The sequence below is a fragment of the Muntiacus reevesi genome, chromosome 10 (genome assembly GCF_963930625.1).
Source record: "Muntiacus reevesi chromosome 10, mMunRee1.1, whole genome shotgun sequence".
Lineage (NCBI taxonomy): Eukaryota > Metazoa > Chordata > Mammalia > Artiodactyla > Cervidae > Muntiacus > Muntiacus reevesi.
In genome coordinates this window covers 42,061,685-42,089,670 of record NC_089258.1, presented here as the reverse complement: position 1 = coordinate 42,089,670, position 27,986 = coordinate 42,061,685, and the positions used below count along the sequence as shown (strand labels likewise).

Below are 27,986 nucleotides of genomic sequence, written 5' to 3'. Positions count from 1 at the left end.
ATAACCTTATAAAACCAAGTGCAGACTTCAATGAGCATTTTGTCTCCAAAGGTTAGTCTGAGACCACCTTTTGATTCTTTCAGCCTCTATAATCAAAAGGTGGGTTGCTGTTGTTCTTTCCAGATGTTAAAATCTCTCAAGTAGACAACAGATTAAAACAAAAATGTAGAACAGGAAAAAGAGACACTTCTTCACAGTGCAAATTCTCTAGGTCTGCCAGGTCATAGAAGACGTGGTCTAAGAGTCCACCCTCCATGGGTTGCAAATCACAAAAGGCCAGTTTCCTCTGGCTCTTCATGTAGGAAAGGTCACTCCTGGGGTCACCCTTCCTCTGCTGGTGAGAAGGGCGGAGGCTGGGAAGAGCGGCCAGAGGCCACGTGGACCAGAGGCCCGCTGACCTCGCTGAGGGCCCCCAGCTCCCCTACTGTACTGAGCACCCAGGGGGAGCCCAGGACTTCATGGGGCAGGGTGGACACCGAGGTCTCTTTTGAAGAGTGGAAGGGCCCTCTCCTGGGTGTCCCGGGTTCCTTAGCGCAAATTCTGAGAACTCGGGGTGGGTTCTCCATGGGCAGAGCAATAAATCGGCCTCTGAGAGCTGGCCTGGGGCCCCCTCGGCCTTTCCCCTAGAATCCGCTGCTTCTTATTTTCTTCTTAGATGCAGACATACAACTTCTTTCTTCTTCTTCCTCCAAACAATAGGCATTTCTTCACCATCACCAGCCCTGTGCAATCCCGGAGTGTGCAGTGCTGGCTATACATTTCCTAGCATAGGTCAGACCTGCCCTAGGGCGCCAGGCACAGCGCTGCACCTACAGTCCGCAGTGACTGCAAGCCTGGACCTGGAGAGTTGCCTGTTGTTTTTTTTACCTTAAGACATTATTATTATTATTATTATTATTGATGTGAACTATTTCAAAAGTCTTTATTGACTGTTTTATCGTATTGCTTTATGTTTTGGTTTCTTGGCCGTGAGGCATGTGGGTGGAATCTTAGCTCCCCGACCAGAGAAGGAACCCACACCGCCTGCAGGGGATCTGGAAGTCTTACCCAGTGGACTGCCAGGGAAGCCCTGGTGCCTGGGTTATGTTAATAAAATACTCAGCATCTCTCTTAAAAGTTGTTTAAGGTGGACGGTTGCTATCTGGCACAAGACTTCCCTATTGATTGTGAGAAAGTATTTAGAATTCCCCGGGATTGTTTTCTGATTAAGGAAAGTAGAACACTGCACGCCAGCCGGTCAGAGTCCCCCTGCACTGCATGCCCAAGAGGACCCCTGATGCCCAGTGAGACCAGTTCACAGGCTCCTCCGGGCACAGGGGAGTCCTCCTTCTGCTCGTGCTCTACTGGGGGGCAGCCCCCACACCTGGGGGCCTTGCTCTCACGAGGCATCGTCCCCTCTTCACCTGCCTGCCGCTGTGAAGTTGCTGGGATGCAGGTGATGCTCAAAGGTAGGAGAGCCAGACAGCCCGTGGGGATGACACCTGCAGATTGGGAAGGGCAGACGGTTCCCCTAAGGAGCTTCCTTCGCCGTCAGCGCTGCCCCTGGCCCTGGGCCGTCTGTTGCTGCGCTCACGTCGGACAGTTTCTCTGTCCTCACCAGAGCCATCACGGTGGAGATGATGTGGGTGAATTATGTGCAATCACCCGAAATACACTTCCAGCCCTCCCTTCCGAGCTGTGTGTTGCTGCTTCTGTGGCCGTTTCCGCTGCGGGCTCCTCTCCACACCTGTCTGCTCGTGAGCGGCTCGACCTGCTGCTCCCGGACGGAGCTGGTTCGCGGGCCCGGACTCGCTCCTGCTGTGTGTCTGCTGCGGAGGCTCGGTCCCTGCAGTGGACACACGCCTCCCTCCGCGCCCCGCTGTCCTGGGCTCGGCAGGGTGCGCCCTGGGCACCGGGTCCCCGGTGAACACGCCCGGCTCCCCCCAAGCCCTGGGCTTCTGCACGTTCACCATCTCGGCTCCTGGCCTTGGTGAAAGCCTTCCTTGGCCTGAGAGGAACCCCACCAAGACAGACCCACATGGCCTGTCCTCATCGTCCCAGTCGTGGGGGCCAGAGTGACCTCGGGGCGCAGACGGGGGTGGGAGGGGGCGGCACTGGATCGGGGTGGGGTGCGGGTGTGGGGTGCCTCCGTCTGTCGGTTCATCGGGTCAAGTACTGCTTTTCCAGAAGGCTTCCTCCAGCTTCAAAAAGGTCAGAGAGGATACCACAGGGCATGTCTGTGTCCCGTCCCCAGCCGAGGTCCCAAGGGTCCCAGATCTGACGGGCCTAGGAGACCTGGACAGGCCATGGCCGTGCCTTCCCTCCACCGCGGCTTACTGAGCCTCGTTTGGGGCAGACGGGTGACCCTGGGAGTGGGGTGGGCAGCAGGGACGTCGCGGCGTCGGTGCCGGAAGGGAAGCAAACGAAGTTGACATAAAGTCTGTGGTCGGGGGGTGACCCGGGCCGTGAGGGACAGGAGACCCAGGTGGAGGTCGCATCAGGCGGAGTAAGGCCACGTCGGCCGGGAGCTGGCCTCCAGGCAGAGACTGGAGAATGTGGGGCGTGCACCCCAGGAGGCGGCGGCGGCAGTGGGGAGCCGGGTGGAACAGAGCACGCTGCAAGTTTCCGTAAGTTAAATTCAAATTCAGGGTGTTTATATGTAAATAAGCACACGCCAGGGGCTGCCATGCTGGCTTGCGCGGCGCCAGCGCACAGAAGCGCAGCGGGAGCTGAGCGCTGATTCCGGCTTTTATAACCTCTGTGTGCATTTAACTTACACTTGTGTTTAAGCGTCGTGGACCGACAGGGGCCGCCCACCACCAGATCCCCGCGTGGTCTGGGAACAGCTCTGGGAGGTCTGGGATCTGGCGGCAGGCTTCGGTTAGCCGGCCTGGTTTGGAGGTGACGCTGTGGCTCTGACCGCTCCTGTGACCTGGACTCCTGGGGCAGACAGAAGGGCGCCCCGAGGGCAGAAGGCCTGTCTCCAGGGGCGGCTGCGGCGGGGGAGGGGAGGTCACCCCGCGTCTGCAGCGTGGTCCTCCCCGTCGCCGGCCCACAGCCGCGCATCTCCTTCCACCCCAATCAGACCTCGCGTGCACGTCTGAAGTGCAGGCTAATGCCTCGTCTCTACAGCCGCTCAGAAGAGCTCCGATGGCTGATTGATTCTACATGTCCATTTCCTAGGCTGGAACATGATTTTAAAATGCCTTTCAAGCTAAATGAGATAAACTGAAGCAAAAAATAATGGTTTTCACAAGGGATCCAAGTTGCACAACACTTTTCAGTGTAGATCGGGCATATTATGCTTCTTAAAGTTTTTACTCGTTAGGGATCTTAATCAGAAATGTGAGTGAATAAAGTTTTATTTATTCACTGCTTTGAGAACCTTTCTACTTGATGACGTTTTAGGTTTGTGGTTTATCTATGTTTGGGGACTACAAAATAGAATAGTTATACCCACCCAGACAAGAGCTGCTTTGAAATCAGTAGTTTTCAGACTGAGGCAGACTAGAGGACACTAACCAACCGCATCTCTGGCTCTCTCTGTCTGTACATCACACACATGCACACGCATACGCACACACACAGCTTGGAGACTTTCCAGATCGACTGGGCAACCTTGAACATTCTTGGTCCAGTAGAATAAGATTGCTGCTGATGCTATAAACTACAGAGTGCAAAGGAGTCTGAAAATTTTGGTCCTTCTGTTTTACAGACAGGTTTGATGTGGCTGCTCCTATGATTGGGAGGAACTTGGGGGTGCGGGAACCCTCTTCTCCTCTTCAATCATATTCCATCCCTATCAGACAGAAAATACCTTTCAGAAACACTACCACTTTCTTTGGTAACCTAATATGAAACTCACCAGGGTTCATTATCTGAAAACTTTAGTTCTTGCTTTCAACTCCAATCTTTAAATCCTCCTTCTTGGCTCATGGCTTCTAATTCTGCCCTTTGTGAAGAACTATTAGGTACAGGTTTTCACGTACACGCTCCTCTTTCACACTATACTATGTTTGGGGGGCAAAGAATGGAGCCCGTTCAGGCTTTGGGTCCCCGTGGAGCCCTGAGCACTTCTGTTGCATGGGAAACTCACTCCACTTTTTGCACTGAGCTGTCACCGTGCTCTGAGTCTTTCAAGGTGACTCAGCCTTGATGGACACAGCATGTTTGCTCTGCATCACCACGGACCTTGGGCTCAGCATCACAGAAGGGCTTGAGTTTGTGCCCGGGAGCCCAGTTTCTTGCAAAAACTACCTGAATCTGTTGCTACACGGCCACTCCGGACCGATCACCTCTCTCCAGCCTCAATCTGTACGGCACCTGCTTTAGGCTTTGCAAGCAGGCAGTTAGGTGAGCAAAGGGCTGGTATTGTCATCCTGACCTCTGGATGCCAGACTGAAGTCCAGGGAGAGAGAGACACGTGTCTAGCGTGTCAGGATGTGCCTTCCCACCTTGCTTCACACCCTGCCAGTCTAGCAGGTGGCATAAAAATTAAAGAGGGCAGGAGGAAAAGAGGACGACAGAGGATGAGATGGTTGGATGGCTTCACTGACTCAATGGACATGAGTTTGGGTAAACTCCGGGAGTTGGTGATGGACAGGGAGGCCTGGCGTGCTGTGGTTCATGGGGTTGCAAAGAGTCGGACACGACTGAATGACTGAACTTAACTGAACACAAAGACAGAAGCTGGTCATCCCTCCAAGTGGACTTTAAAAACAGATCGAGTAAAGACACATTAGATCTACTCTCTTACATCGACCATTTCTCATTATGTAAAAAGATTTTCCCCATACTTTAGGCATGTTGCTGGAGACTCAAACGTGCATGACTTCACTTTGTTAGCAAATTTTCTGCTTTGTATCGAAGCATCTGAAAATTCATGAAATATAAGATATAATTATATTTTCTAATTCTGTAAAATTAGCTTGAAAGAAGAAAGTTAACTTTTATCACAGACAGATACCTAGAAATGTCTAATTCTGCCCTCACTCATTTCTAAGTGGTAGAGCCATACCCTTCACTGTATTTGAATACTAAGCTTCCTAATATAACGTGTTCATGGATGAAGGGAGAGATTAATTTTTAAGGCAAAAAGTTATCACATTCTTTCTCCCAACTGTGAACAGTTGAGACCGTGCCTTCTAAACACATCTTGGTTTCCATGCTGATCTCAGAATGCATGGCTTTTTTTTCTGCTGACTGCGGGAGAAAGCTGGTGGGCTAATTCTGATGTTCACAGTCTGTCTGCGTTCCAACTCACTTCCCTCATCAGGGCCATTTCCTGGGAAGGCTGTGAGAGGGTACTTGGCTAATCAGTGCGAGCTCCACATCAAGAGGCAGGTTCAGGGGCCACAGTGGGAGACCCTCACCTCCTCTTTCCATCCTCGTCTTCGGGAAGCTCAAGCCTGTGTGTGTCTGTGCTCAGTAGCTAAGTCGGGTCTGACTCTCTGTGACCCCACGGACTGTAGCTCTCCAGGCTCCTCTATCCATGGGATGCTCCAGGCAATGGTACTGGAGTGGGTTGCCATTTCCTCCTCCAGGGAATCTTCTTGACCAGGGATTGAACCCAAGTCTCCTGCATCTCCCACATTGCAGGAGGATTCTTTATCATTGAGCCGCCTGGGAAGCCCCAAACTCAAGCCCACTGATCGCAGCTTGTCATGATTTTTAATTATGTGACACTGAGTACATTACCCTGCATCAAAGGAGAAGCACCCTGGAAACTGGGCAATTTAAAAAAGTTGTTTCTGTGGGGGTGGGCTTTGTCTCGAGTTCCTTTCAAAGTCAGACGAGTGTCTGCAGAGCGGCTGGAGTGCGTTGGGGACTGCGTGTGGAGGCGGGCGGTGCACATGAGCCCAGAGTCAGAGCAGGGGGCGCTGACCACCCCTGTGAGGGGGTCCTCGGTGGGAGACGGGGCGGGCAGTGCACACAGGGCCCAGAGTCAGAGCGGGGCGGGCGGTGCACACACGGGGCCCAGAGTCAGAGTGGGGATCGCTGACCACCCCCTGTGAGGGGGTCCTCGGTGGGAGACGGGCCGGGCAGTGCCGCCTGACAACAGCACACCGGTCCCTGCACCCCACGGGCCCCCGGCCCCTGACACCCGGCTTGTTCCCCTGCCCAGAGCAGCCCGCATACGTGTACACCCTCAGCACACGCACCCTCAGCACACACTCCCTTCCAACCACTCAAGTCCTTTCAGACATGAACTTCCAGGCATGCGTACACATCCTTGGCTGATTCATACACAGAACATGAAGCCAGGAAATCTCTAGAAAAGGAAGGTGTTTGCATTTTCACTTAATTTGACCCAATTGGTCAAATCAACTGTTTTCAAAGTTGAATTGTCAAGACAGTCCCAAGATTCAATTAAAGGGTGAGCAAAGGACTTTACTTATATACAAATGTATTTCGGAAACAAAATATATTAAGAAATGATTAACAGTGGATGTGAGGGTCTTCTCTCATCTGGACAGCACATTCCTCTCTTCCTCCTCACGGAATCTCCTTTCTTGTCAGTAGGCAGATACCACATATACTCAAAAGGTGACATAGATGCACATGCTTATTTTATAGACATGTATATGTGTGTATCTATTATTTAAAGATGTGTTCATTTTAGTGGGCTATACTATGAAAATAGACCATGACTTATCAGGCATTAAATAACCGCTGAATCTCTATGTCTCAAATCACAAGACTCTAAAAAGGCACTAACCATACCACGCACGAAACCTGCTATTATAATCTACAACCCTGGATAAAAATTTTCTTAACTTTAGGATAACAAGGGAACTTTAATCTGATAATTACAGACTTAAACCACCATATGCATTTGAAAATAAAATTTTTCATGCAAAAGTCCAGCCTATGATAGGTTGACTGGACAAAATATAATTTTGGTTAATTAGTTATGAATCTAATGTAATCTGAAATGAATTACTCAGTTAGCCTTTCCTGTTGTTGAAACAGGCAAAATGTGATAAAAAGAACATGAGTTCTGAAGAAAGAGAACCCACCAGCAGAGTCTAAGCACACACCTGTCTCTTACCAAGAGCAATCCAGTCTTTCTGAGCCTCAGTCTGTCTCATTAGCACGCTGACAGGGAAGCAGTTCTACCCCGCCTGTCTTACACAATCACCGTGAAGCTCGTGCACTGTCCGCACACCACTGCACTGACTGGAAATGTACGTTATTAGTGATATTTTGGTTCCTGTGTGACTACACTGCCGGAGGAGTCTCAGAATTAAAATAAACACCTCATTTGCAAGTTATAACAGTTCTTCTGTAATCAGTGGATGCCTATGTAATAATTTGGTGGTTTGTATACATTTGTTTTCTCTGTAACAAAACCTCTTAGTAAACTCCACATTTCAATTTATAATAGAGGTGGGGAAAGAAAACAGCGTCCTTCTGGTAGAAATAGCCTGGGGTTTAATGCCCACTGCTGAGGCTGAGGGCAGCTCAGCTTCATCCCTGCAGCTCCTGGGCAGCCCTGCTCTCCTCTGGCGGGGGCCCTTGGCTGGTGTGGACAGGCCTCCTGGGCAGCCCCATGGCGCCCCCCAGGCCCCCGGCCCTGCACGCTGCCTGCCTTGCTTCCTCCCCTCTTAACCACCAGTCACTGTCCGCGCTGTTGGCTCAGAAAGAGACTTAGGCCCCCCTCGGAGAAAATCCGCTGACGGCTGGCAATGCAACGGTCACCAAGAGTGTCAACCAGGGCAGGCAAGTGCGACTTCGAGATGCTGACCCAGCGCTCCGGTCACCAGACACAGGGCACTTTTCCCAGTTTTTCAGAAATGCCCAGTTTCTGCCGCTCCACGGAGGGGAGGAACGCGCGCTATGTAGGGCTATCCTGCAATCACACTGAGCTTCTCACGTTACGGATGTGGCTTTGGGGGCAGGACTCACACTGGCTGCTGGTGATCCCGGCAGCAAACTCAGCCATCAGGTAAAACAATGCACACGGGGAGGACGGAGAAACAGGAGCCGGGCGGGCACATGCCTTTCAAAGCCTGCCTGTCCTAAGTTGACACCGCTAGGAGTCTGACCACGTGAAAGACACGACTCATCGGCCCGGCTATGTCTCCTGGGGTCCAACCTTCCTGAAAATTCCTGGCCCTGGGTTAGGAAACTCTTGCTGTTCAGTCCACTTGGCAGGTGTTCACGTGGGTAGATGGGGTCTTGGGACGCCTGTTCACGGGCTCCTGCAGTGGAGACTTCTCTCTAGAACAGAGAAACTCTGTGGAACATTCTCCAGGAACCAGGCCTCGGAAGTGGGCTCTTCTTAGGAGGGATGCATTTGATTAGAAATCAGGTGAGCCTGTGACGCCCAGAGCTTAACATAACCTAACCTCGGTGCAGGGTCCGTCACATGAGCCATCTTTGAGCTAACGACTCTTCGGGATGTAGGATTTGATGAGAGCCTGTCCAAGAGGGAGTGGCTGATTACACTTTTCTGTCAAAATGTTTGGTCAGACTGACATATTTGTCTTATAACGGAAGAAGCGGCCCAGTGACCCACAGCATGGGCAGCCTGGCTGAGCCTCTCATTGGTAGCTCTAGTTGATTCCTTTGAAGTTCACGCAGTCAATGATTCTAAAAGGGGCTCAGCTGGGGAATCCAGAGCTGAGCATGAATTCTGACACCAGGAGTCGGCAGGCGATCATTTATCCTTCTGCTGGGCTTTTTCTTTCTGGAACCAACTTCCTTACATGTCTCTGACATGGACCCAATGTTTGCAGAGCACTGAGTGCTGGCTGCCAGGTGATGGCACGTGGTCGGATGTTATAATCATGCAACTGTTTCATGAACCCTTTTTTACGCCCACTTACTTGACTTTTCCTAGAAAACTCTCTCTAGCTTTGCTTTCTCACTTTTTAAAGCAATTGTAAGTGTTCAAGTCTGATTAAACAAACCCAATACAGTCACAAGCTAAAGCCTATTGCTTCAATAAGGCTCTGTTCACTTCTGCAAAATATGTTACTTTGCATTTTTAAAGTAGATTATTTAAACCGTAGCCCTAAGTAAGCTAAAATTGTCAGTCTAATTCTAGCAAATGGAGGGCCGAGTCTACACTCTGATTAAGACACTTGGATAGATGAGGCGCCCGTATGCGCACATCTCTCCCACCCTCATCCATCAGGCACCCAAACTTTCACAACTTTAGATGTTCATGTCTACTGCTTTCAAAACACAGAGCAAGAGCAGGGAAGAGCAGTATCTTACACCATCTTCATACGAAGCCGCGGTTAAGCTGCAAATCATGAATCAGCCTCAACAATGGATGGTTTCACCCAGAACAATACACACTGAATACAGAGTCCAGAAATAATTTTACAAACTGGTCAGATCTCCAACTTTCCCATTCCACTATTTTATTACCCAGAGCTGCTGTTTTTAGGTCTCAGCATGGAAGTTCCATCTTCTCACTAATGACAGCGCAGTCTGCCCAGCAGAGTGAGTGGTGTCTGCATGTGGGGTGCCCTCAAGCTGATGCCCAGGCTGCCTCTGCACCACGAGACAAGGAGAATAAGCTGAGGAGACCCCGCTCCAATCCATGAGGGGTGAGTGTGTGTGTGTGTGTGTGTGTGTGTGTGAGTGTGTGTGTGTGTGTGTGTACCTGTAGGCACGCCTGCATTATCCATGTAAATGTGTCTAATTGTTTTCATAAGGTCCTTTCATAAGGACCTAACTCATGAGAGCAATCGAGGATTATTTCACAAAAGTCAGGTTTCCTGGAACTAACTCGTATGACCTCTGAAGGAGGAATGTTGATTCATGTCCACACCATGGATTAGCAATAACCTACCCACATCTACAGGATCTAAGAAAAATCTCTCTCCACTGATGGAAACTGCTGTCCTTTGGGTTGGAAAATTAGCGTTTCTCAGAATTCAGATTCTCGAAGAGATTTGAACCCAACGAAGAAGCACAAGGGGAAAAAAAAAGATTCCTGTTACTTTTTAAAGTGGTTTGCCATTTCTCTGAGGCAAACTCCAAGGCAGTCAAGACTAGAACGAGACTCTTTCAGAAACCTACTTCTCTCTAGAAAAGAGACAACTTCTGAGAAAGGACTGGCATTTGACCTCTGGTCTTTCTGAGTCTGACACTAACAGAAAGCTGGATGCAAAAGCAAAGCATCTGAAATTTATTGCTCCAAAGATGCCACCGCCCGGCACAGTGGGCGTCTGACCTGCCCGCCTCACGGATTAGAAACAAGGTTCTCCCACACGGAAGCAGACGATGGGTTAATCCGTCACTTCACAGAGTCGCGTTCCTCCTGGACCCCTACCCGCTGGTCACTAACACAAGGCCTTGGCAGCTGAAGGACTAAACCTACTTCACCAGCTCGTGCGCAGGGGTCACACCGTACTTCCAGCTCCCAGGGCGGCCCGCGGGCTGGGCCATGTCCACCCCACCGCCCCCGGAGTGGCTCAGGACGGGACCTCTCGGGGGGAGCTGCTGGGAAAATGCAGACTGAACTTTCTGGATGAAAGTGGTTAAGCTACACAAACGTGCACACCGCAGACGTTTCAGCAAATTTGGGGATGACCGATCTGAATAACGACTTGACTGAAACGGCACCTAAGGTCTGAGGGATGCTCGACGGAAATTCTCTAAACGGAGGGTGAGAGCCCCGCGGCCCACTGTGCCCCCGGCGCTGCCCCGCCGCCTGAGCCCAGGGCCGTGGCTCGCGGGCCCCGGGCCCCCCGGAGGATTACCGTTGTCCTCGTCGTCGTCCTCGTCCTCCTCCTCGTCCTCGTCGTCCTCGTCCTCCTCCTCGTCCTCGCGGTCCTCCTCATCCTCGTCCTCCTCGTCCATCTCCTCCTCGTCCTCGCGGTCCCCGTCCTCGTCCTCCTCCTCATCCTCCCTCTGCTCCTCATCCTCGTCAGACTCGTCCTCCTCGTCCTCGTCCTCCTCCTTCTCGTCCGCATCCTCCGAGCCATCGCTGTCATAACACTCGTCCACTGACGAGCTGTCTGCCTTCACCGCGAACGGTTTCCGCTTGGGAGCAGGCTCTTGGGGCTGTTTGTCTTGTGTTTTTCTTTTTTTAGCCAAGGGACAACCATACACGCTGTTAGAGAGAGAGAGAGAGAAGACCTGAGTTACTGTCGCCGAGCGTCGGGGCATCGGGAGTTGTGGTTGGGAAGGCTGGGGTTCAGCACAAACGCAGAGAAGGTGTGTGCACATGGGCGGTCCCGCATGTGCGGCCCCTGTGCATGGAGCAGCGACACATGGAAACCCAGCGGGCGGGGGTCTCCTCTCTCAGCCCCCGTCAGCACTGTCCCGTGATCGCCCGGGAACCCTCGCAGCGTCCCCGAGGACATTATGAAGCACATGCGCATCACCCCGTCGCTGACAACATGAGTTTACTAACCACCTCCCCAGATACACCCAAGTGCACCCGAGTGTAACACGCATTTAGAAAGTGAAAGCTGCTCAGGTGTGTCCGAGTCTTTGCAACCCCATGGACTGTAGTCTGTGGCTTTCTCCAGGCCAGAATACTGGAGTGGGTAGACTGTTTCTCCAGAGGATCTTGCCAACCAAGGGATCAAACCCAGGTATCCCACATTACAGGCGGATTCTCTAGCAGCTGAGCCACAACGGAAGTCCATGCATATAGAAATAACAATTAGTTCTGCACGCTGCATTAATACATATACATTTTGTGAAATATGAAAATATAAATGTTGTAGAAAAGCTCTGGATATATTTGGATTTGAATATTCTCAAGATAATACTGTATCTGCAGAGAGAATGACCACTCTGAGAAGAGGAGCATAATATCTATCGATGGGAACAAGTTTCAAAGTCCACAGAAGTTGTCAGCCCCACCCTGGCACTGCAGACAGCATTCAGCTTATCTAGCATCCAGCACTGCCCAAACTTGGGTAAGACCCTTAGGGTGGGCACTCATGACCTTTCCTTGAAAAAGAGCAATTCTCCAAAGTGCTAAATGTAGTCCTTTTCTTCCTGGAAATCCCGTTGTGTGTGTGTGTGTGTGTACTGCAAGGAGTGAGGGGAAAAGACATACAGGGAAAATTGCTGTGGGTGATTATTTCATGTGTCTAAAATGAGGTGTGTGACCCCCACTAGTAGTTGAACACTGAACACCCACAGGCCATGATCAGCTTACTTCTGGGGCCAGGAATTCATTCAGTCAAAACCCACCCAGGCGTCATTATCTTGGCAGTCCCATCTGTGCTGGCCTGTGCCGGACCGCAGACTCAGAGGTCGAGGGTGAGGACCCACTTTTCAGGTCACTTTTGGTCCAACAGGCTCAGCCCTGGTCATAATTCTGCTTTAGAACCTCTGGTCACTATTTACCATGGTGCACCCAGCAGCCGGGGGCCAAGCGCACTTATCAAGTAGTTGTTGAGTGAATAGACCCAGAGTGACAGACATGTGATTGAAACGCAGAGAGGGGACCATGTCACAAGAAGAGGGGTGACGCGTCAAGGGGCCTGGGGCGTCCCCAGGGAGAGGCCCAGAGATGGGCCTGGAGGGCCATACACAGATGCCTGGGGGTGAGCACGGGGACCTGAGAGCTGGGTGGGGTCGGGCCAGCCTGTGGGTTGCTCAGGGACTCGGGGTTGAGTGCAGCAAGCAGGAGTTACTGAGTTCTCTCATGCAATCCATACTGCGACCACGCTGCACCTGAGAAGGTGATGCAGGCTCAGTGGGGAGGACACGGGTGGGTGGGAGGGATGAGATGGGCAAAGAGAAGGCGGCAGAGCCTCCACGTGAACCTAGTGTGATGGGCCTTCTGCCTCTTGACTGTTCTCATCTCTTAAAAATACAACAATCAACCCCAGGATAATATTTATTGTAATCAGAGAAGCTGAAGGAAGCACATACTGGTCTAGAGAGTGTTTCTAATAGGAAATACACAGATATCTGAGATTTCTCTTATGGGAACATTTACGTGGATTTGGGGAGAAGCTGTGTTGATAATCCCGGACAAACATTCCATTGCATGAATGACCATATCTTCCTGGTTTCAACCTCTGACAACTGGTCAGGTCCAACTTCCACTTCAACCCATCTCCTCCAGATGTTGTCCTGGATTTCAGTGGGCTTTCCAAGGTATTCACTCTGTGTTTATCTGAATAAGTCACTGAGTGTAGCGATAGGTAGTCTTGTCCTTCTGGGCTCTATTGGTGAACTTGTGACTCACGAGGACTACTGTCACCTCCCTAATCTCCTCTCTCTTGTCTCTGTCCATCAATAAGTTGTTGGGTGTTGAAAGGTTGTTGCTGAACCATGAAAGACACCGGGATTCTTGGCCTCCAGAGGAGAAGAATTCAATCTGGGGCCAGAGACAAGCCTTGATCGCTCAGAGCTTTGTGTAATAAAAAGTTTTATTAAAGTATAACAGAGATAGAGAAAGCTTCTCACATAGATATCAGAAGGGGTCAAAGAGATCACACCTCGTCTCTGGCCCTGGTTTGAATTCTTCTCCTCTGGAGGCCAAGAATCCTGGTGTCTTTCGTGGTTCAGCAACAACCTGCAGCGTGTTTGCTCTGCATCAAAGCTACCTGCACAACATATGTTCACTGGAACAGACAGCTGACCTGCTGTCACCCTCAGGTCCATTCAGATGCAGGCAATGATGGGAAACCAGCGAACCTTGACGTTACTCAGAATGGCCCACCTGCACTGGGCAATGGGAAGGTCTGCCTATGGTGTGAACCCAGCATGCCAGTGTGAACCCAGCACACCGGTGTGAACTCAGCATGATGGTGTGAACCCAGCACAATGGTGTGAACCCAGCACGATGGCAGGAACCTTGTACGACGGTTGTGAACCCAACACACTGGTGTGAACCCAGCACAATGGTGTGATCCCAGTACACCAGTGTGAGCCTAGCATGCAGATGGAACCCATCATGCAGGTGCGAACCCTGCGCGATGGTGTGAACCTTGTGAACCTTGTATGCCAGTGTGAACCCTGCATGATGGTGTGAACCCAGCATGATGGTGTGATCCCAGTACACTAGTGTGAGACTAGTATGCAGGTGGAACCCAGCATGCAGGTGTGAACCCAGTACGCAGGTATGAACCCAGCACGCAGGTGTGAACCCAGCACACTGGTGTGAATCCAGCATGACAGTGGATTTCTTGCTGGTTCTCCCCTCTCTGCTACCCCAAACTCCCAAACGCTCAGACCTGAGATTATGGGGTTGTAAAGTTCAGAGCAGGGGAATGGAGACTGCCTTCTCTTTTTACCTGGATTGGCTTTATTTCCTTCTCCTACATCTTGTAAACCACCTGGATTCATTCTTTCCATCTTTCTGGAATTAGTCGGCCTTCCAATGTCTTCTGCCAGTTTAACATGGTTTGATGCTAAAGTTTTTTTTCTTTATAGCTACTAATGTAAACTATAAATAAAATTGTGCTCCACCTACAAACAAAATCAGACTGCGAGTTCCTGGTATCAATTTTAGACATGACAACAAAGCCCCCAGGCCAGATTCCACTTTACTTGTGTGAAACAACTCCTGGATTAAGTGAAAGTGTTTGTTGCTCAGTTGTGTCCAACTCTTTGTGACCCCATGGACTGTAGCCTGCCAGACTCCTCTGTCCATGGGATTCTCCAGGCAAGAGTACTGGAGTGAGTTGCCATTTCCTTCTCCAGGGGATCTTCCCCACCCAGGGATGGACCCTGCATTCTCTGCATTGAAGGCAGTCTTTACTGTCTGGGCCACCAGGGAAACTCAGACGCTGTGGCTGCATGGGCCGGGATGAAGACCCCTCTGTGATCAGCAGACGCATTCTGATCAACAATATCCAGTGGTCTGAAATATTTCCAAGTGAAGCCTTGGAGGAAACCCTGGGACACACACAGGGGAGTGTGGAGCCTCCTATGCCTGCACGTGAACCGTGTCTGCTGGTGGGGGAGCAGGACAGACGTGGACCCCGTGTCTGCTGGTGGGGGAGCAGGACAGACGTGGACCCCGTGTCTGCTGGGGGGGAGCAGGACAGACGTGGACCCCGTGTCTGCTGGGGGGGGCAGGACAGACGTGGACCCCGTGTCTGCTGGGGGGGAGCAGGACAGACGTGGACCCCGTGTCTGCTGGGGGGGAGCAGGACAGGATGTGCCTAGCTCGGGAAGCGCAGTGTCTGCTCCTCTCCCACTTGTGGCGGCTGTGGTCCAAGAGCTGGAGAAGCTAGCCTGCCTCCCAGCTGCAGCCTCCTCCAGACTCATCTGGGCTCACATCCACCGATACATGTGGGTCTTTCTAAAAAACATCTCCCGTGGTCCTGGAATGCCCCAGAAGGACAGAGCAGGCAGGAGAGTCTAAGGGAAAAGTGGCCATCTGGTGCCAAAAGGAAGCCCCAGGCATGAACGCGGCCGGTGCCAGGGCTGGCCCTCACCACCCACGGGCAGGTCCGGGCTCCTCCGAGGGCTTGGCGTTCGTGTCAGCATCGCGCCCCTCACTCCTGTTTCTCAGCGTTGCCGTCAGCCTCTACCAGGCATCGGCTGCCTTTCCCACAGCTGCTGAGGGAACCTCGGGTGTGAGAGATACTCGAGGAATGTCGTCGAATGAACAAATCACCCTTTTCTCCACTTATCAGTAGTGAAAGCACCTGCCACATCCTAGCATGATTATGGGCTGCCACATTATCTTTCTCCTTCGCAGGACTGAGCCAACGGCCGGGGGTTAACGGCTTCTTCTATTTTTAGAGCTGCAGTGTCTAATAGAGCAGCCACTAGTCACATGTAGCCATTGAAGAAAATTAAAGGAGATTTTGAAATGAACTGCTCAGATGCACTCGTCATATTTCAAGAGTCCAGGAGCCACGGGTGGCTTGTGGCTATGCCAGCTTGGACACAGTAGGCTCTGGGTAAATGTCTGCCGAGTGACAGCCCTGTGGGAAGGACCCTGGGCACTAAGGGGGGCTGAGCTTTGGGGGGCAGCTCAGTGTCCCGAGAACCTGACAGCAGGAAAGCTCAGCCTTCCGGTCCGGCCGCTCACAGGAACGAAGCAGATAACCACAGCAGAAGCAGCCTCAGCCACTCCGATGGACAGGGCACCGCGTGGGAGCTGAGATGCTTCAGCAGGAGGCAGCGGTCAGGCCTGCAGGCTCTGCCCACCTCTGAGCCGAGAGGTGAGCCGAGGCCTGGGCACCGTCTACAGGGTTCCCAGGGCTGCTCCTCATGCCCCCTGCAGCCCCCTCAGCCTGCGGCACACACAGCACCCAAAGGTGACCTCAAATGCATCCTGCGTGTCTTCCCCAAGGTGCAGACTTCAGAGCGGCAGGAGGTATGATGACTGAGGATCGTGACAGTGTGTGCTTCAACCTCCATGAGCTACTGGAAGTCACGGATGGGAGGCTGCAGCCTGAGCCCCTGGGGCCTGCAGGCTTTGACGTTCTCGGCTACTCTGTGCGTCTGGGCACCTCGTACGTCTTGCAGTGGCTGTATGTTTGCAGTCCTTTTGATGTTAACTTGATTTAAACCACGTTTAGTCTTTTGTGTAAGGTTATTCTAGACAACTGGTTACTTGCCATGAGGCCTCGCCATGAACACACATCTATAAAATATGGTGTCTACATGCTCTCGAGGCTGGTTTCCAAGTTGCTTTTAATGGTATTTCACTTGACATTTTCACTTCTCCAGTTTTCATACAAATGGGGACAGGGGCTCAGACACTGAAGAACACACCAGTTGGGTGTGCCCCAGGCCCAACCCACCCATCACAGCTGCTGACAGAGACCCAAGGTCTAGGATGAGCTGGTCTGCGCTTGTGAGCACAGAAAAGCCAAGGTCAGTCCCACGCCCACGAGCGTTCTTTGCGGTCCCTTCTCTGATGGTGGGTATTTCTCTCGTGTTGCTTGCAGAGTCTCAGTGTGTCAAGGATGAATAATTATTTTGGAATAAAGGAAATCCTGTGTAAACATGATTCTGGAGTGCTGGGTCCTACTGTTAGCTAATGCCAGCAGCACTCACAGAACACTCACTCCGTGCCTGGTTTCCTAAAATCTTTACACATATGGATCCAGTAAACCCTGCAGTGACCCAGGGAGATGGGTACTCTTTTAATTCTGTTTATGAGGGATAGATACTCAGGGATATATGAGGGACAGATACTCAGCTGAAAATCTCAAGGCTGAGTAGCCCCAGTCAAGGTATTTGACCCCCTGCCCAGCCCGGTTCTCCATGCGCTGGCTTTCCAGTCTCCAAAGAGGCAGACACACGCCCCCCTCTCTCACTCGGGTGTGGCGAGATCTCCTTCACATGGTGACGTTTCTGCTTCTCTGATGTCTTCACATGCTAAGTGGGCTCCCCACAGGTTGTGCTGAATAAATAAGCTGAATGATTCATTTGCGCAGGAGACGTTCTGAGCGGTGCAGAGGGCCCTCATCTCTCAGGACAGGAGCAGAGAGAGCTACCTTCCTGGAGAGGATGGGGATCGGACAGCTTCACAGAGGGCTCCCTACGGAGGGGGAAGGAGACACAGAGACAGAGAGAAAGGGCAGTGCGGCCGCTGAGCGGCATGGAGACAGCCCTGGACACAGAGGCGCCCTTCACTGCTGGTCAGCGGTTTCCTGGGGGCACTGGGACGAGATCAGGAGAGCGGTGGGTTCACTGAAAACCCTTCCTAAGGCTGCGGTGTGGAGAAGGGGCTGGACTCAGGAGGGAGGACTGGGCTCAGGAGGGAGGACTAGACACAGGGGGGAGGACTGGGCTCAGGGGGGAGGACTGGGCTCAGGGGGGAGGACTGGACTCAGGGGAGGACTGAACTCAGGGGGGAGGACTGGACGCAGGAGGGAGGACTGAACTCAGGAGGGAGGACTAGACTCAGGGGGGAGGACTGGATGCAGGAGGGAGGACTAGACACAGGGGGGAGGACTGGGCTCAGGGGGGAGGACTGGGCTCAGGGGGGAGGACTGGACTCAGGGGAGGACTGAACTCAGGGGGGAGGACTGGACGCAGGAGGGAGGACTGAACTCAGGAGGGAGGACTAGACTCAGGGGGGAGGACTGGATACAGGAGGGAGGACTGAACTCAGGAGGGAGGACTAGACTCAGGGGGGAGGACTGGATGCAGGAGGGAGGATTGGACTCAGGAGGGAGGGCTAGACTCAGGGGGGAGGACTGGACTCAGGGGGGAGGACTGGACGCAGGAGGGAGGACTGAACTCAGGGGGGATGACTAGACTCAGGGGGGAGGACTGGATGCAGGAGGGAGGACTGGACTCAGGAGGGAGGGCTAGACTCAGGGGGGAGGACTAGACTCGGGGGGAGGCTGGATTCAGGGGGGAGGACTGGACTCAGGAGGGAGGACTAGACTCAGGGGGGAGGACTGGATGCAGGAGGGAGGACTAGACACAGGGGGGAGGACTGGGCTCAGGGGGGAGGACTGGGCTCAGGGGGGAGGACTGGACTCAGGGGAGGACTGAACTCAGGGGGGAGGACTGGACGCAGGAGGGAGGACTGAACTCAGGAGGGAGGACTAGACTCAGGGGGGAGGACTGGATGCAGGAGGGAGGACTGGACTCAGGAGGGAGGGCTAGACTCAGGGGGGAGGACTAGACTCGGGGGGAGGCTGGATTCAGGGGGGAGGACTGGACTCAGGAGGGGGGACTGGACTCAGGAGGGAGGGCTAGACTCAGGGGGGAGGACTGGACTCAGGGGGGAGGACTGGACTCAGGGGGGAGGACTGGACTCAGGAGGGGGGACTGGATTCAGGGGGGAGGACTGGACTCAGGAGGGAGGACTGGACTCAGGGGGGAGGACTGGACTCAGGAGGGAGGACTGGACTCAGGAGGGAGGACTGGACTCAGGAGGGGGGACTGGACTCAGGAGGGAGGTCTTCCTGGCATCCTTGGTTTGTGAGGTCACTGTGCCCAGTGGGATAGAGCTGGCTTCCACGGGAGGGTGGAGAGAGAAGAGAGCCAAGGCAGACTTCCGGGAACAGGAGTGTCTGAGGAGAGGGAGGGGAGGAGGGGCAGCCAAAGGAAATGCAGAGGCCAGAGAACCATCCAAGTGCCTAGGGCTCCGAGGAGGTCTGCGCTGTCCCCAGGGTCCCAGTCTCCTGGAGGGGTGGCCGTGGAGAAACCTGCAGCTCCGGACAGCGCCCAGAGGCCCCTGGGAGGCCACCGGAGCGGGAGAAGAGTGGCCAGGCCAGGACGGGCATTGTACTGGGAGCTGGGTTTTGAATGTGGCCTGGAAGGATGGGCCATGTCTACACAGACGGCGAGGCCAGGCCATCACGTACGCGGAGAGTCTGGGAGCAGCATCAGAGCTGCGACAACACAAAAGTGAGTCTGCTGAGAACATGTGCTTAAGCAACTTGCTGAAGATTACATAGCTCTTCAACTTTGGGTAGCTAATTTAATCCCCACCAGCCTCAACTTTTCTATTTGTAAGATGGGCACAGTAATACCTATTTCAGGCTTTTGGTAGCAAATGATAAATATGAAAAATATATAAAATCCCTCCTGATTGTGTGGAAGGGGCCCTCATTTTGTTATTTTCTCCTTCCTCTTATTGTCTCATGTACAGCTGACATCCCTTTTCACCACTGAATTTTTAAAAGGTTATTCCCACATGTCCTTAGAATATATAAAGGCATTTGAGAATACCTCAGAAGTAATTTAATTAACTGAATTACTCGATTAAATGGCTAGCATACCAGATGTCTTTCTGATATCTTTCCGACAACATATATATTAATAAAACCAATTCAGTTTTGACTACATATTGACATATTTCCTTAATTTTTTTCTTTTACTCTCTGTATACTATTGTAAACAAGAGCCAGGCTGATTTGAAAAGTATATATATTTTAAGTTAAATGTGACACAAATGTTCTAGGAATTGTAAGACATTCAGTGAATAATTTTTCAAAATGTTTACTTGACCCTATTGCTTTAGAGAATTAAAAAAATCTATTTCTGGAAGGCAGAGATTTGCTGTACTTTTTAAATATAATTTAAAATGATGTAGCTTGTTATTAAATATTTATTGCCTTGAATGGCAGTTTAAAGATTCAAATAAAACATAATCACCATGTAATTTATTTTGACTCAAAAAGAACACTTCCCGGGGGAAAGGCAGCAGTGGGAGGGTCCCTGGTCCACGGGGGAGGGTGGGTTGGAGATGCCCAGGGACTCGCCCCTTTTTCCCAAACCCCGTTCCAGGAGATGAGGCTCTCTGGCTGCTGAGACTGTTTCTTGTATTTTAAAAAATTCTTGAAATTCTTACAGTATCCTCCCCTTCTTGTTCTTTTCACCTGAATTAGCCTGAGTGTCTCTGCTCTTCCAAAGCCCAAAGGACGCAACTGGAGCAGCCTCGGTGTGAGCGCAGCACAGCACCCGCCCAGCCCTCCCGGTCCTCCCCCCGCCCCTCCCTCCGTCCTCCCCCTGCCCCTCCGTCCTCTCCATCACTCCTCCGTCCTCCCCTCCTGTCTCTCCCTCTGTCCTCCCCACTGCCCCTCCGTCCTCCCCCTTCCCCTCTGTCCTTTTCTACTTCCTCTCCTCCTGACCCTTCAAGACCATCTCAATCTGCTTTCTCCTTAAAGTCCTTCCAGGTCAGTCTAGACCAGGAGGCTCTGTCTTTGATATTCCATTGTAAATGAATATTCCATCTGTAAATGAAGGACAAAGAAGATGTGGTATATACACACGATGGAATATTACTCAGCCATAAAAATGAATGAATGAAATAATGCCATTTTTGGCAAGTTGGATGCAACTAGATATTATTATACTAAATAAAGTAAGTCAGGCAGAGAAAGACAAATATCATATGATATCAGTTATATGTGGAATCTAAAAAAAGATACAAATGAACTTATTTCCACAACAGAAAAATTCACAGGTATAGGAAACAAATTTCTGGTTACCCAAAGGGAAAGGTGATGGGGAGGGAGAAACAATTCACACAGCGCTGCATACAAACAGGTAAATGCCTACGGTATAGAACAGGAAGTTACATTCAATGTCTTGTAATGACCTATAGTGGAAAGAAATGTGAAAAAGAAAAAACATGTAGCTGAATCACTTGGCTGTAGAGCAGAAATTAAAAGACCATTGTAAATCAGCTGTACTTCCCTTATAAGAAAGACTGATAGGAAGAACCAAGAATCAAGGTATATAAGAATTTATGATTTTGCCAGTTGTGTCTTTGCCCCAGGGACAAATATACAAGCAAATATATGCAAATGAAAAGCTAACGATTTCTTACTCTCCCTTAAATATATACTAGAGTTCTCCTTCAGATGCGCAGGACAGAGTACGTTGTCTTTCTAGGGCTGGTAAGAAAGTATTCAATTATGGAATATTGAAAATTCTGGTAGCTGAAGGATGGAGCTGTTTACACGTTCAGCTTGGGATGGAGCGCATGCGTGTAAACCTTCCTAACTCAGATAAACACGACCACTCTTGGGATCACCTGTAAACACCTGATAGAAATACAACGAGCTATACAAGCACATAGCGTATGTTATATTGTACGTTATATCCTACCGATATGCCGGATATGCACATGCACAAACTTACTCCAGGCAAAATCTGTCTCCTACAGAAATCACGACGCTTCTTAAACATGCATTTTCTAATCATTTACTGCAAGAGGCATGCAAGCTCCTGCCCCACATAGATGTTCCGAGCTGTCCTGTGGTCTGTGATCAGACGAGCTTGCCCGCGCTCAGGGTGCTACAGGCCTGGACTGTAGTTAAATGGGCATCAGGCTACAAATAATGAGCCTTAAAATCTGGTCATCATCAAGAGGACTCAGTATGTTTTCTCCACGCAGCGGCCTTGCTTTCCATTTTTTTGGCAATGGGCAGTTACAAGCTGTTAAGTCTGCACTTTTTTGCTGCTGTTGGAAGTATCAACTTACAGGGCCTTCCCTGGTGCTCAGAAGGTAGAGAGTCTGCCTGCAGTGCAGGAGACCTGGGTTCCATCTCTGGGTCGGGAAGATCCCCTGGAGGAGGGCACGGAAACCCACTCCAGTGTTCTTGCCTGGAGACTCCCATGGACAGAGGAGCCTGCGGGGTTGCTAAGAGTCAGACGCGACTGAGTGAATGACACCCCCACCACACACACACCGCTTATAACCAAATCCTGCCTGTCGGGCTTCCCACCCATGGTTTGGGTGATGGCTCACCTGGTCCCAGCTATTTTCACGCAGTCGTTTACATTTCTAAGAGCCACTAGAAATACCATTAGAAATGTGAGGTCCCGCTGTGAGAACAGGTTTCCTGACTGTGTTTGCCGCCCGGCTTTCAGACACACCCCGCATGCAGATGTGACCGGGGCCCAGCACCCCTGCCGGGCTGGCCCTGAACACAGGGTTCCGCCTCAAGGACCGGGTCCCCACTGTTCCCAGTTCCCAACCCTCGTTCTGAACTCGGAGACATGCCGAGCCCGGCTCTGACGGAGGCTGTGACCGTCTCATCAGAAAGGATGTGGCAGGTGCGGGTGGTGTGGGCAGGGGTCCCACAGGCCAGAGCAGTCACGCTGCCCCCTTTCTCTGGGAGGCCTGAGTGTGCACGCGTGCGTGTGTGTGTGTGTGTGGTCTGCTCCTCCCCCTGACCCTGACGCTGACTCTAGACGAGGGCGCTGGCTTCTCTGGTTGCTCAGAGGCTGTGTGGCCCAGCACGCGGATCCTTCAGTGTGGCCCCCACCGCCTCCTTTGGGGTCAAGGAGGACATGGCTCACCTGTCCTGGCGAGAAGGCTCTAACCCGATTCCCTGCACCTCGCGCCCTGCAGGCCTGTGAGCTGGTCTGACGGCCCGTGGAAGGGGCTGCCCTGCTCGCGGGTAAGAGTTGCCCTGTTCACGTCCTGCGGAGGGTCCACGAGGGGCCTGGGAGGGGGCGCAGCCGAGTCTGACCAGCCCCGGGGGGCAGACACCTCCCTGATTGGGAGTCAGACCCCTCAGCTGCCGACGGGCGCAGAATCACTGTCCGTGTGTGTCTCCGTGCTCACTGACACCAGGAGGATGAGGACATTCCTTCTCTTCTCTCAGTTTTCTCAGCGAGCGCCCTCCTCCCCGGCGTCGAGCGGAAAGACACGTCTGAGTCCCGCAGATGCAGGAGTCCTCCACACAGGTCTGGACCAGAAGAGCCGGATGTGGAGCCTCCTGCTAACTGTGTGACCTTGGGGGGGTCTCAGCTCCTCATCTGCAGGGGGAAGAGGCCAGTCCATCCCCCGGGGTCTCCAAGGGCATTTTCTGGAACCCGAGAGTCATGCGACCTCTGTTCCCTGGGGCGCTCCCGTCCGTGGAAGGTTTCTGTGGGGAGGGGTCTTGGGTGGGTGTCAGCCTTATTGCTAAGGCTCCTCACTCTAGGATTCTGTGTTATTTCCCTTCATGGTGCCTATTGTCATCTGGTTACTCATATTTTTTAAAAAAATAGGTGATTCTCATCAATTAAAAGCCATCAGATACTGGAAAGAATGAATAAGGACTGGGGTAGACAGCATGGACCCCTTTGGGGGTGTCAGCTTCTCAGCGCTGGAAGGATGACGGCTCAAAGGTGTCAGGTGACCATCCTGTGGAAAAGCAGCAACCACAGACGGGAAACAAAAGGCCAGAGACAGGTCCTTTCAGGACAGGTCCCTTCACGCCCTGTGGCGTGGCCTGGAGCTGACGGCAGCCCCTTCGGGGGTGACCGCCTGCCCCGGCCACCCTGCGCCCCCTCCTCGCCCAGGGGCCAAGGACTCCAACCCGAAGGCTGGTCCGGAGAGAGAAGAGGCAGCTGGCCCCAGCCCCAGCGTCCCCTGCTTGGTCTCAGGAGCCGGATGGTGACACGGGCCCCGGCCTTGCTGGGTGTGGGTCCCCCGAGTTCGGGCTCAGGCCCAGCTTGGCAGGCATGCCACCTCGAGGAGGGCGCCTCCTGAAGGCCCACGGCCCACGGGGGTTTGCTTCCTCTAAAGGGATGCAGGGATGACGAGGAATCCCACCAGGCGCTGCAGGCCGGGCCCCTGCTGAGGGTCCTGCTCCCGCAGCGGGTGGAGTCAGCCCTGAAGACAAGCCGTGCGGAGTGGCTGGGCTTCCCAAGGTTTGCACTCGGGGCTGGGCTGCGGGACCCGGGTCCGCCAGCCGACTCTGCCCGCCTCGAGGGCACGGCCGTGTGTCCGCCCGGAGGGGCTCGTCCCCCGCCTTCTGCTCTGTAGGAATCCCGGCCGCACCACTGGCTCATCGCGTCTTCAGAAATCGGAAAGAGACGCCATGAACAGAGGCGTTCGACCTCGGGCACGTTGGGAGCTTGCAGCGGTTCGAAGCATGGGTTCCCTGCGAGCCACCGCGGTCTCCAGGCTGCGAGGGGCGTGGCTGAGGGGCCCGGCTTGTTTGCTGGAGAAGGGTCCTCAGTAGTCTTGTGCCTGTGGCCTTGGTAAGTGGCGGGAAGGAAGGGAGACACTTGCCTCGGGCCCTGTCCCCTGCTCAGCGCTTTGGGCCCCCGCGGTACGGGCTCTCGTGAGTGTCCGTGTGTCCAGGGTTCTCCCAGGACCCCTCCTCCTGCCTCTCTGGGCACACGCCCCCCTGCACCCTGCACGTCTGGACGCACATGTGGATCGCCGTCACGAGTCACACACTTTCCGTCAAAGGGCGGGTGTCCCTTGGTCCCGAAATAGCCTTTCTGCTCGATGGCTGTGTGTGCCGTGAACACTCAGCATTTAGACAAACAGCATCTCCGATGCGGCTTGGCGTGTCCTATTCTACCTGGCCACAGTCGTGATGCCTGCACACCCACCTCTGTGCAACTCCTGAAATAAGTTGTCGTTTCTGAAATAAGCAACAGGGTGTCTCCACACCAGGTTGAAATCCAGCCCGAGCAGCTGCTCGCTCGTTTCTGGCCTGGGGCATCTTCTACACGCCCACACCTCGGTGCTGGGCAGTGACCGGTAAGCATCCGTTTGCCTTTTGTGTCATCGGCGTGTGTGCTTAGGGGAGGTCACCAAGGGCAGGGCCGTGTCAGATGCAGCCCTCGGGGGGCCCCAGGGCCTCTGTGTGCCGCAGAAGTGTCTGCTCGCTGCTCCTGGCTGCCAGCACCCACGCGGTCAGGTGGGGCTCCTGACGCCTGCGGCTGGGGGGCCAGAGAGACTCAGAAGCACTTGGAGCCCCACCTGGGCCGGAGGAGCCCCGGGCAGTGAATGTGCTGGCCCTGATGCCCACCCCTGCTGCCCTTGCAGGCCTGCATTTTTATCATTTGAAATCTAAAGACATGTGTCTACAATGTTCAGGCACATCATCCCCCTCAGGGACTCCGACCCTCCCTGACACCCTTGGCTGTGGGTCTGGTGAGGCTTGGAACACGAGGTGTGGGGGCGGGCAGGTGACCGGGACAGAGGACAGAGCCTCTCACCTTCCGCCTGGCCCTGAGCATCGCCCGGGACCTGTTCCTTACTGGTCTCTGGAGGGTCTCAGCCGAGGCTCAGTCACGGGGGCGGGGGTGGGAGGACACTGGAGTCCAGCTCACAAGAGGGCACTCACTTAAGAGGAGGAATTCAAAACATGCCTTTCCCGGGAATTTTCTAGCAATAGCATTGTTTAAAAAATTACCAATCTTCTAAAAACTTAACCTTTTACAAAAAAAATTATTTCTGAATAAGAAGGAAGTGCTTTAAAAACACTTATCTCATATTATTTGCTGAGGGCAACAAGGACACTTCCTCCCCACTCCTAGAAACACAGACAGACCCTGTCTTGCCGGAAACGAACTCCTGAAACCGCTCCTGTCCTCACAACCTTCAAGCTCCGCTCCTCCTTGTGACAGTCTACCCCAAGAAAGGGGCCAGCAGCCACAAAACTATCTGCAAAGATGCTTATCACACCCTATCCATAACTTGGAAAAGTTAAAAACAAACTAGATAGTTTCTGGGGACCAGCCCGGGGCCGCGGACCCAGCCGTCGGCAGGCACGCGGGGCTCCTGGCTCGTGATCCCACGGCAGGGTCCGCAGCCCCCAGCCCCAGCCTCAGCTAAGACCCCGTCCACACGCCAGCTCTGAAGGTGGCGGCCGGGTTCCCACTAGAGCCAGCGCAGACGGGGGAGAGAGCCGTCACCCCTGGCCAGAACCCCACCACACACCCGTGTCTGCTGTCTGTGCCAAGCGGCTTCAAAGCCTCGGTTATACCTTTGCAATCATCAGTCAAGAAATCGAGCCGAGACGATAATTCCTTTGTTTTGTCTTAACCAATACAGATTGCAAATATGAGAGATTCTCTGAGGCCTTGCCTGAAAATACCTATATTCCTTCTCCTTGAATGCAGTTATTTTAAAAGTATATTTAATTTTATCCAATGTCAAACATCTGCCCTGAAATGCATTACCTGTTTTATTTACAGTTTTAAACACACCAAATCAGCCACACTGTCTTCTGAAATATGTAACAAATGAGGCAGGGCCAGCGAGGTGTCCACTCGGGCAGGCCAGCCGGAGATGAGCAGCGCACACGTTGTTTTCTTGGGATGACGGCCAGGAAGCTTTTCTTTTTTTTTAGTAGAGGATTACTGTGACAATAAAGGTGAACTGCCATCACAGTCCTGAAGTTTGTGTCTGCACACAGACAATTCATAATAAGGCATCGCACAACGACGGGTCTGGGAAACCCACTTGTTCTGAATCTTCACTTCATACAGACCAGTGCCTAGAACTCCAGCTTTTTGCTTCTCTGCAACCATGCATGCAAGCTATGAAATGAATGGTAAAACAGGTGCGCCCTAGCTTCTGATTTATAGTATCAGTGACAGTAGGAAGGACAGCACTTGTAACGTTCAGGGATGGGTGATGCCCAGTGATGTCTTATAAAGCATGAAGGGGCTGTGGACGCCTGGCTCCTGGCTGGGTGGCTGCGTGCACGGAATTCTTCACCCACGGCCCGGTGGGCGCCCTGCTGCACGGCAGTCATACATTAATTAGAGCATAAACAGACACCGCAGTGTTGCCACGCACCCAAGTGGATCTTCATTTTTCACATGCGGGGCCCTACTAATTAAAATCAGCTTTGCAATTAAATGTGGAAAATTGTGTTAAACTTTCAAGCGTGGTTAGGAAAAAATGCAATTATTTTTAGGGTTTTTTTTTTTTTTAATTTTGATGCAAATGCAAATTCTATCCATGTGAAACCAGTAAACGGGAGGCATAGGATCCCCATTTTTCTCTCTTCCTGTCTCTGTCTTTCTTTTTTGATTATCCAGGCTCCTCTCAGTTGCACGTTGCCATGCTCCCGTGTCTCTCCCGGTGCCTGGCTCCGTTCCAAGGCTTTTAGTGAGAGCTCTCTTGTCAAGGCATGAATAATACAGCCCCCAGGCTGCCGGCAGCCTCCAAATGAGGCGTGCGTGCATCAGGAAGGAGCCCTCAGCTCCAGCTCCAGAACAAGCTCCCGTGAAGACAGGCAATTATTCACCCGCGGCTGCCGCCATGGCAGTCACACTGGTGGGTGCAAAGGTATATGAGATGGAAAAAATCTGAAGGAGGAACACACACCGCAAGCCAGAGAGAATCCAATAATTTTCTAATAGGAAAGAAATCTACCGTTTGGAGCTTTTAATTTTAAAGTTTCAGGATAAATTGATTTGATTCTGAATTTTCTAAATTGGGAAGGATTTAAATATAATACCAAGGCCATAAACTGGCTTTTGCAAGACTCTACAGCTAGATTTCAGGCCAACTGTCTGACCAGAACCCTGTGCTCCACAAACAATAACCTCAGCAAAATATCTGTGAAGGGCAAATGTGAATAAAATCCATTAAATGTCAGAAGTAAATTCAGAGGGTTCACAAACCAGATGATGTGAAGAATAAATCCACATTAGGGACTCCCCCCTCCACACACACACACTCTCCTTCGTTGAAGACTTATACAAAAATCACTGTTCAGAAAGAAGTAAAGCCAGTTAATTTCAATCGTCCAGTGTGTATCTAACTGCTAAAAGGAAGGCTAAAATTTCAAATTCCTCTACCTTGCTTAATATTTATTAATCTGGATAGATTTTTTCAGATTTCTTTTTGATGTGGACCATTTTTAAAGTCTTTATTGAGTTTATTACAATAT

At 52.2% G+C, this 27,986-nt stretch overlaps 1 protein-coding gene across 4 annotated transcripts in view; it reads right to left on the bottom strand.

Annotated features, from left to right (window-relative positions):
- Positions 1-27,986, bottom strand: part of MYT1L (myelin transcription factor 1 like) — a 129,623-nt gene that overhangs the window by 94,930 nt on the left and 6,707 nt on the right. For all 4 annotated transcript variants that reach the window (XM_065947204.1, XM_065947205.1, XM_065947202.1 and 1 more), the window contains exon 4: positions 10,701-11,053. In XM_065947204.1, coding sequence (XP_065803276.1) covers positions 10,701-11,053 — 353 coding nt within the window. The remainder of the gene's footprint in view (positions 1-10,700; positions 11,054-27,986) is intronic.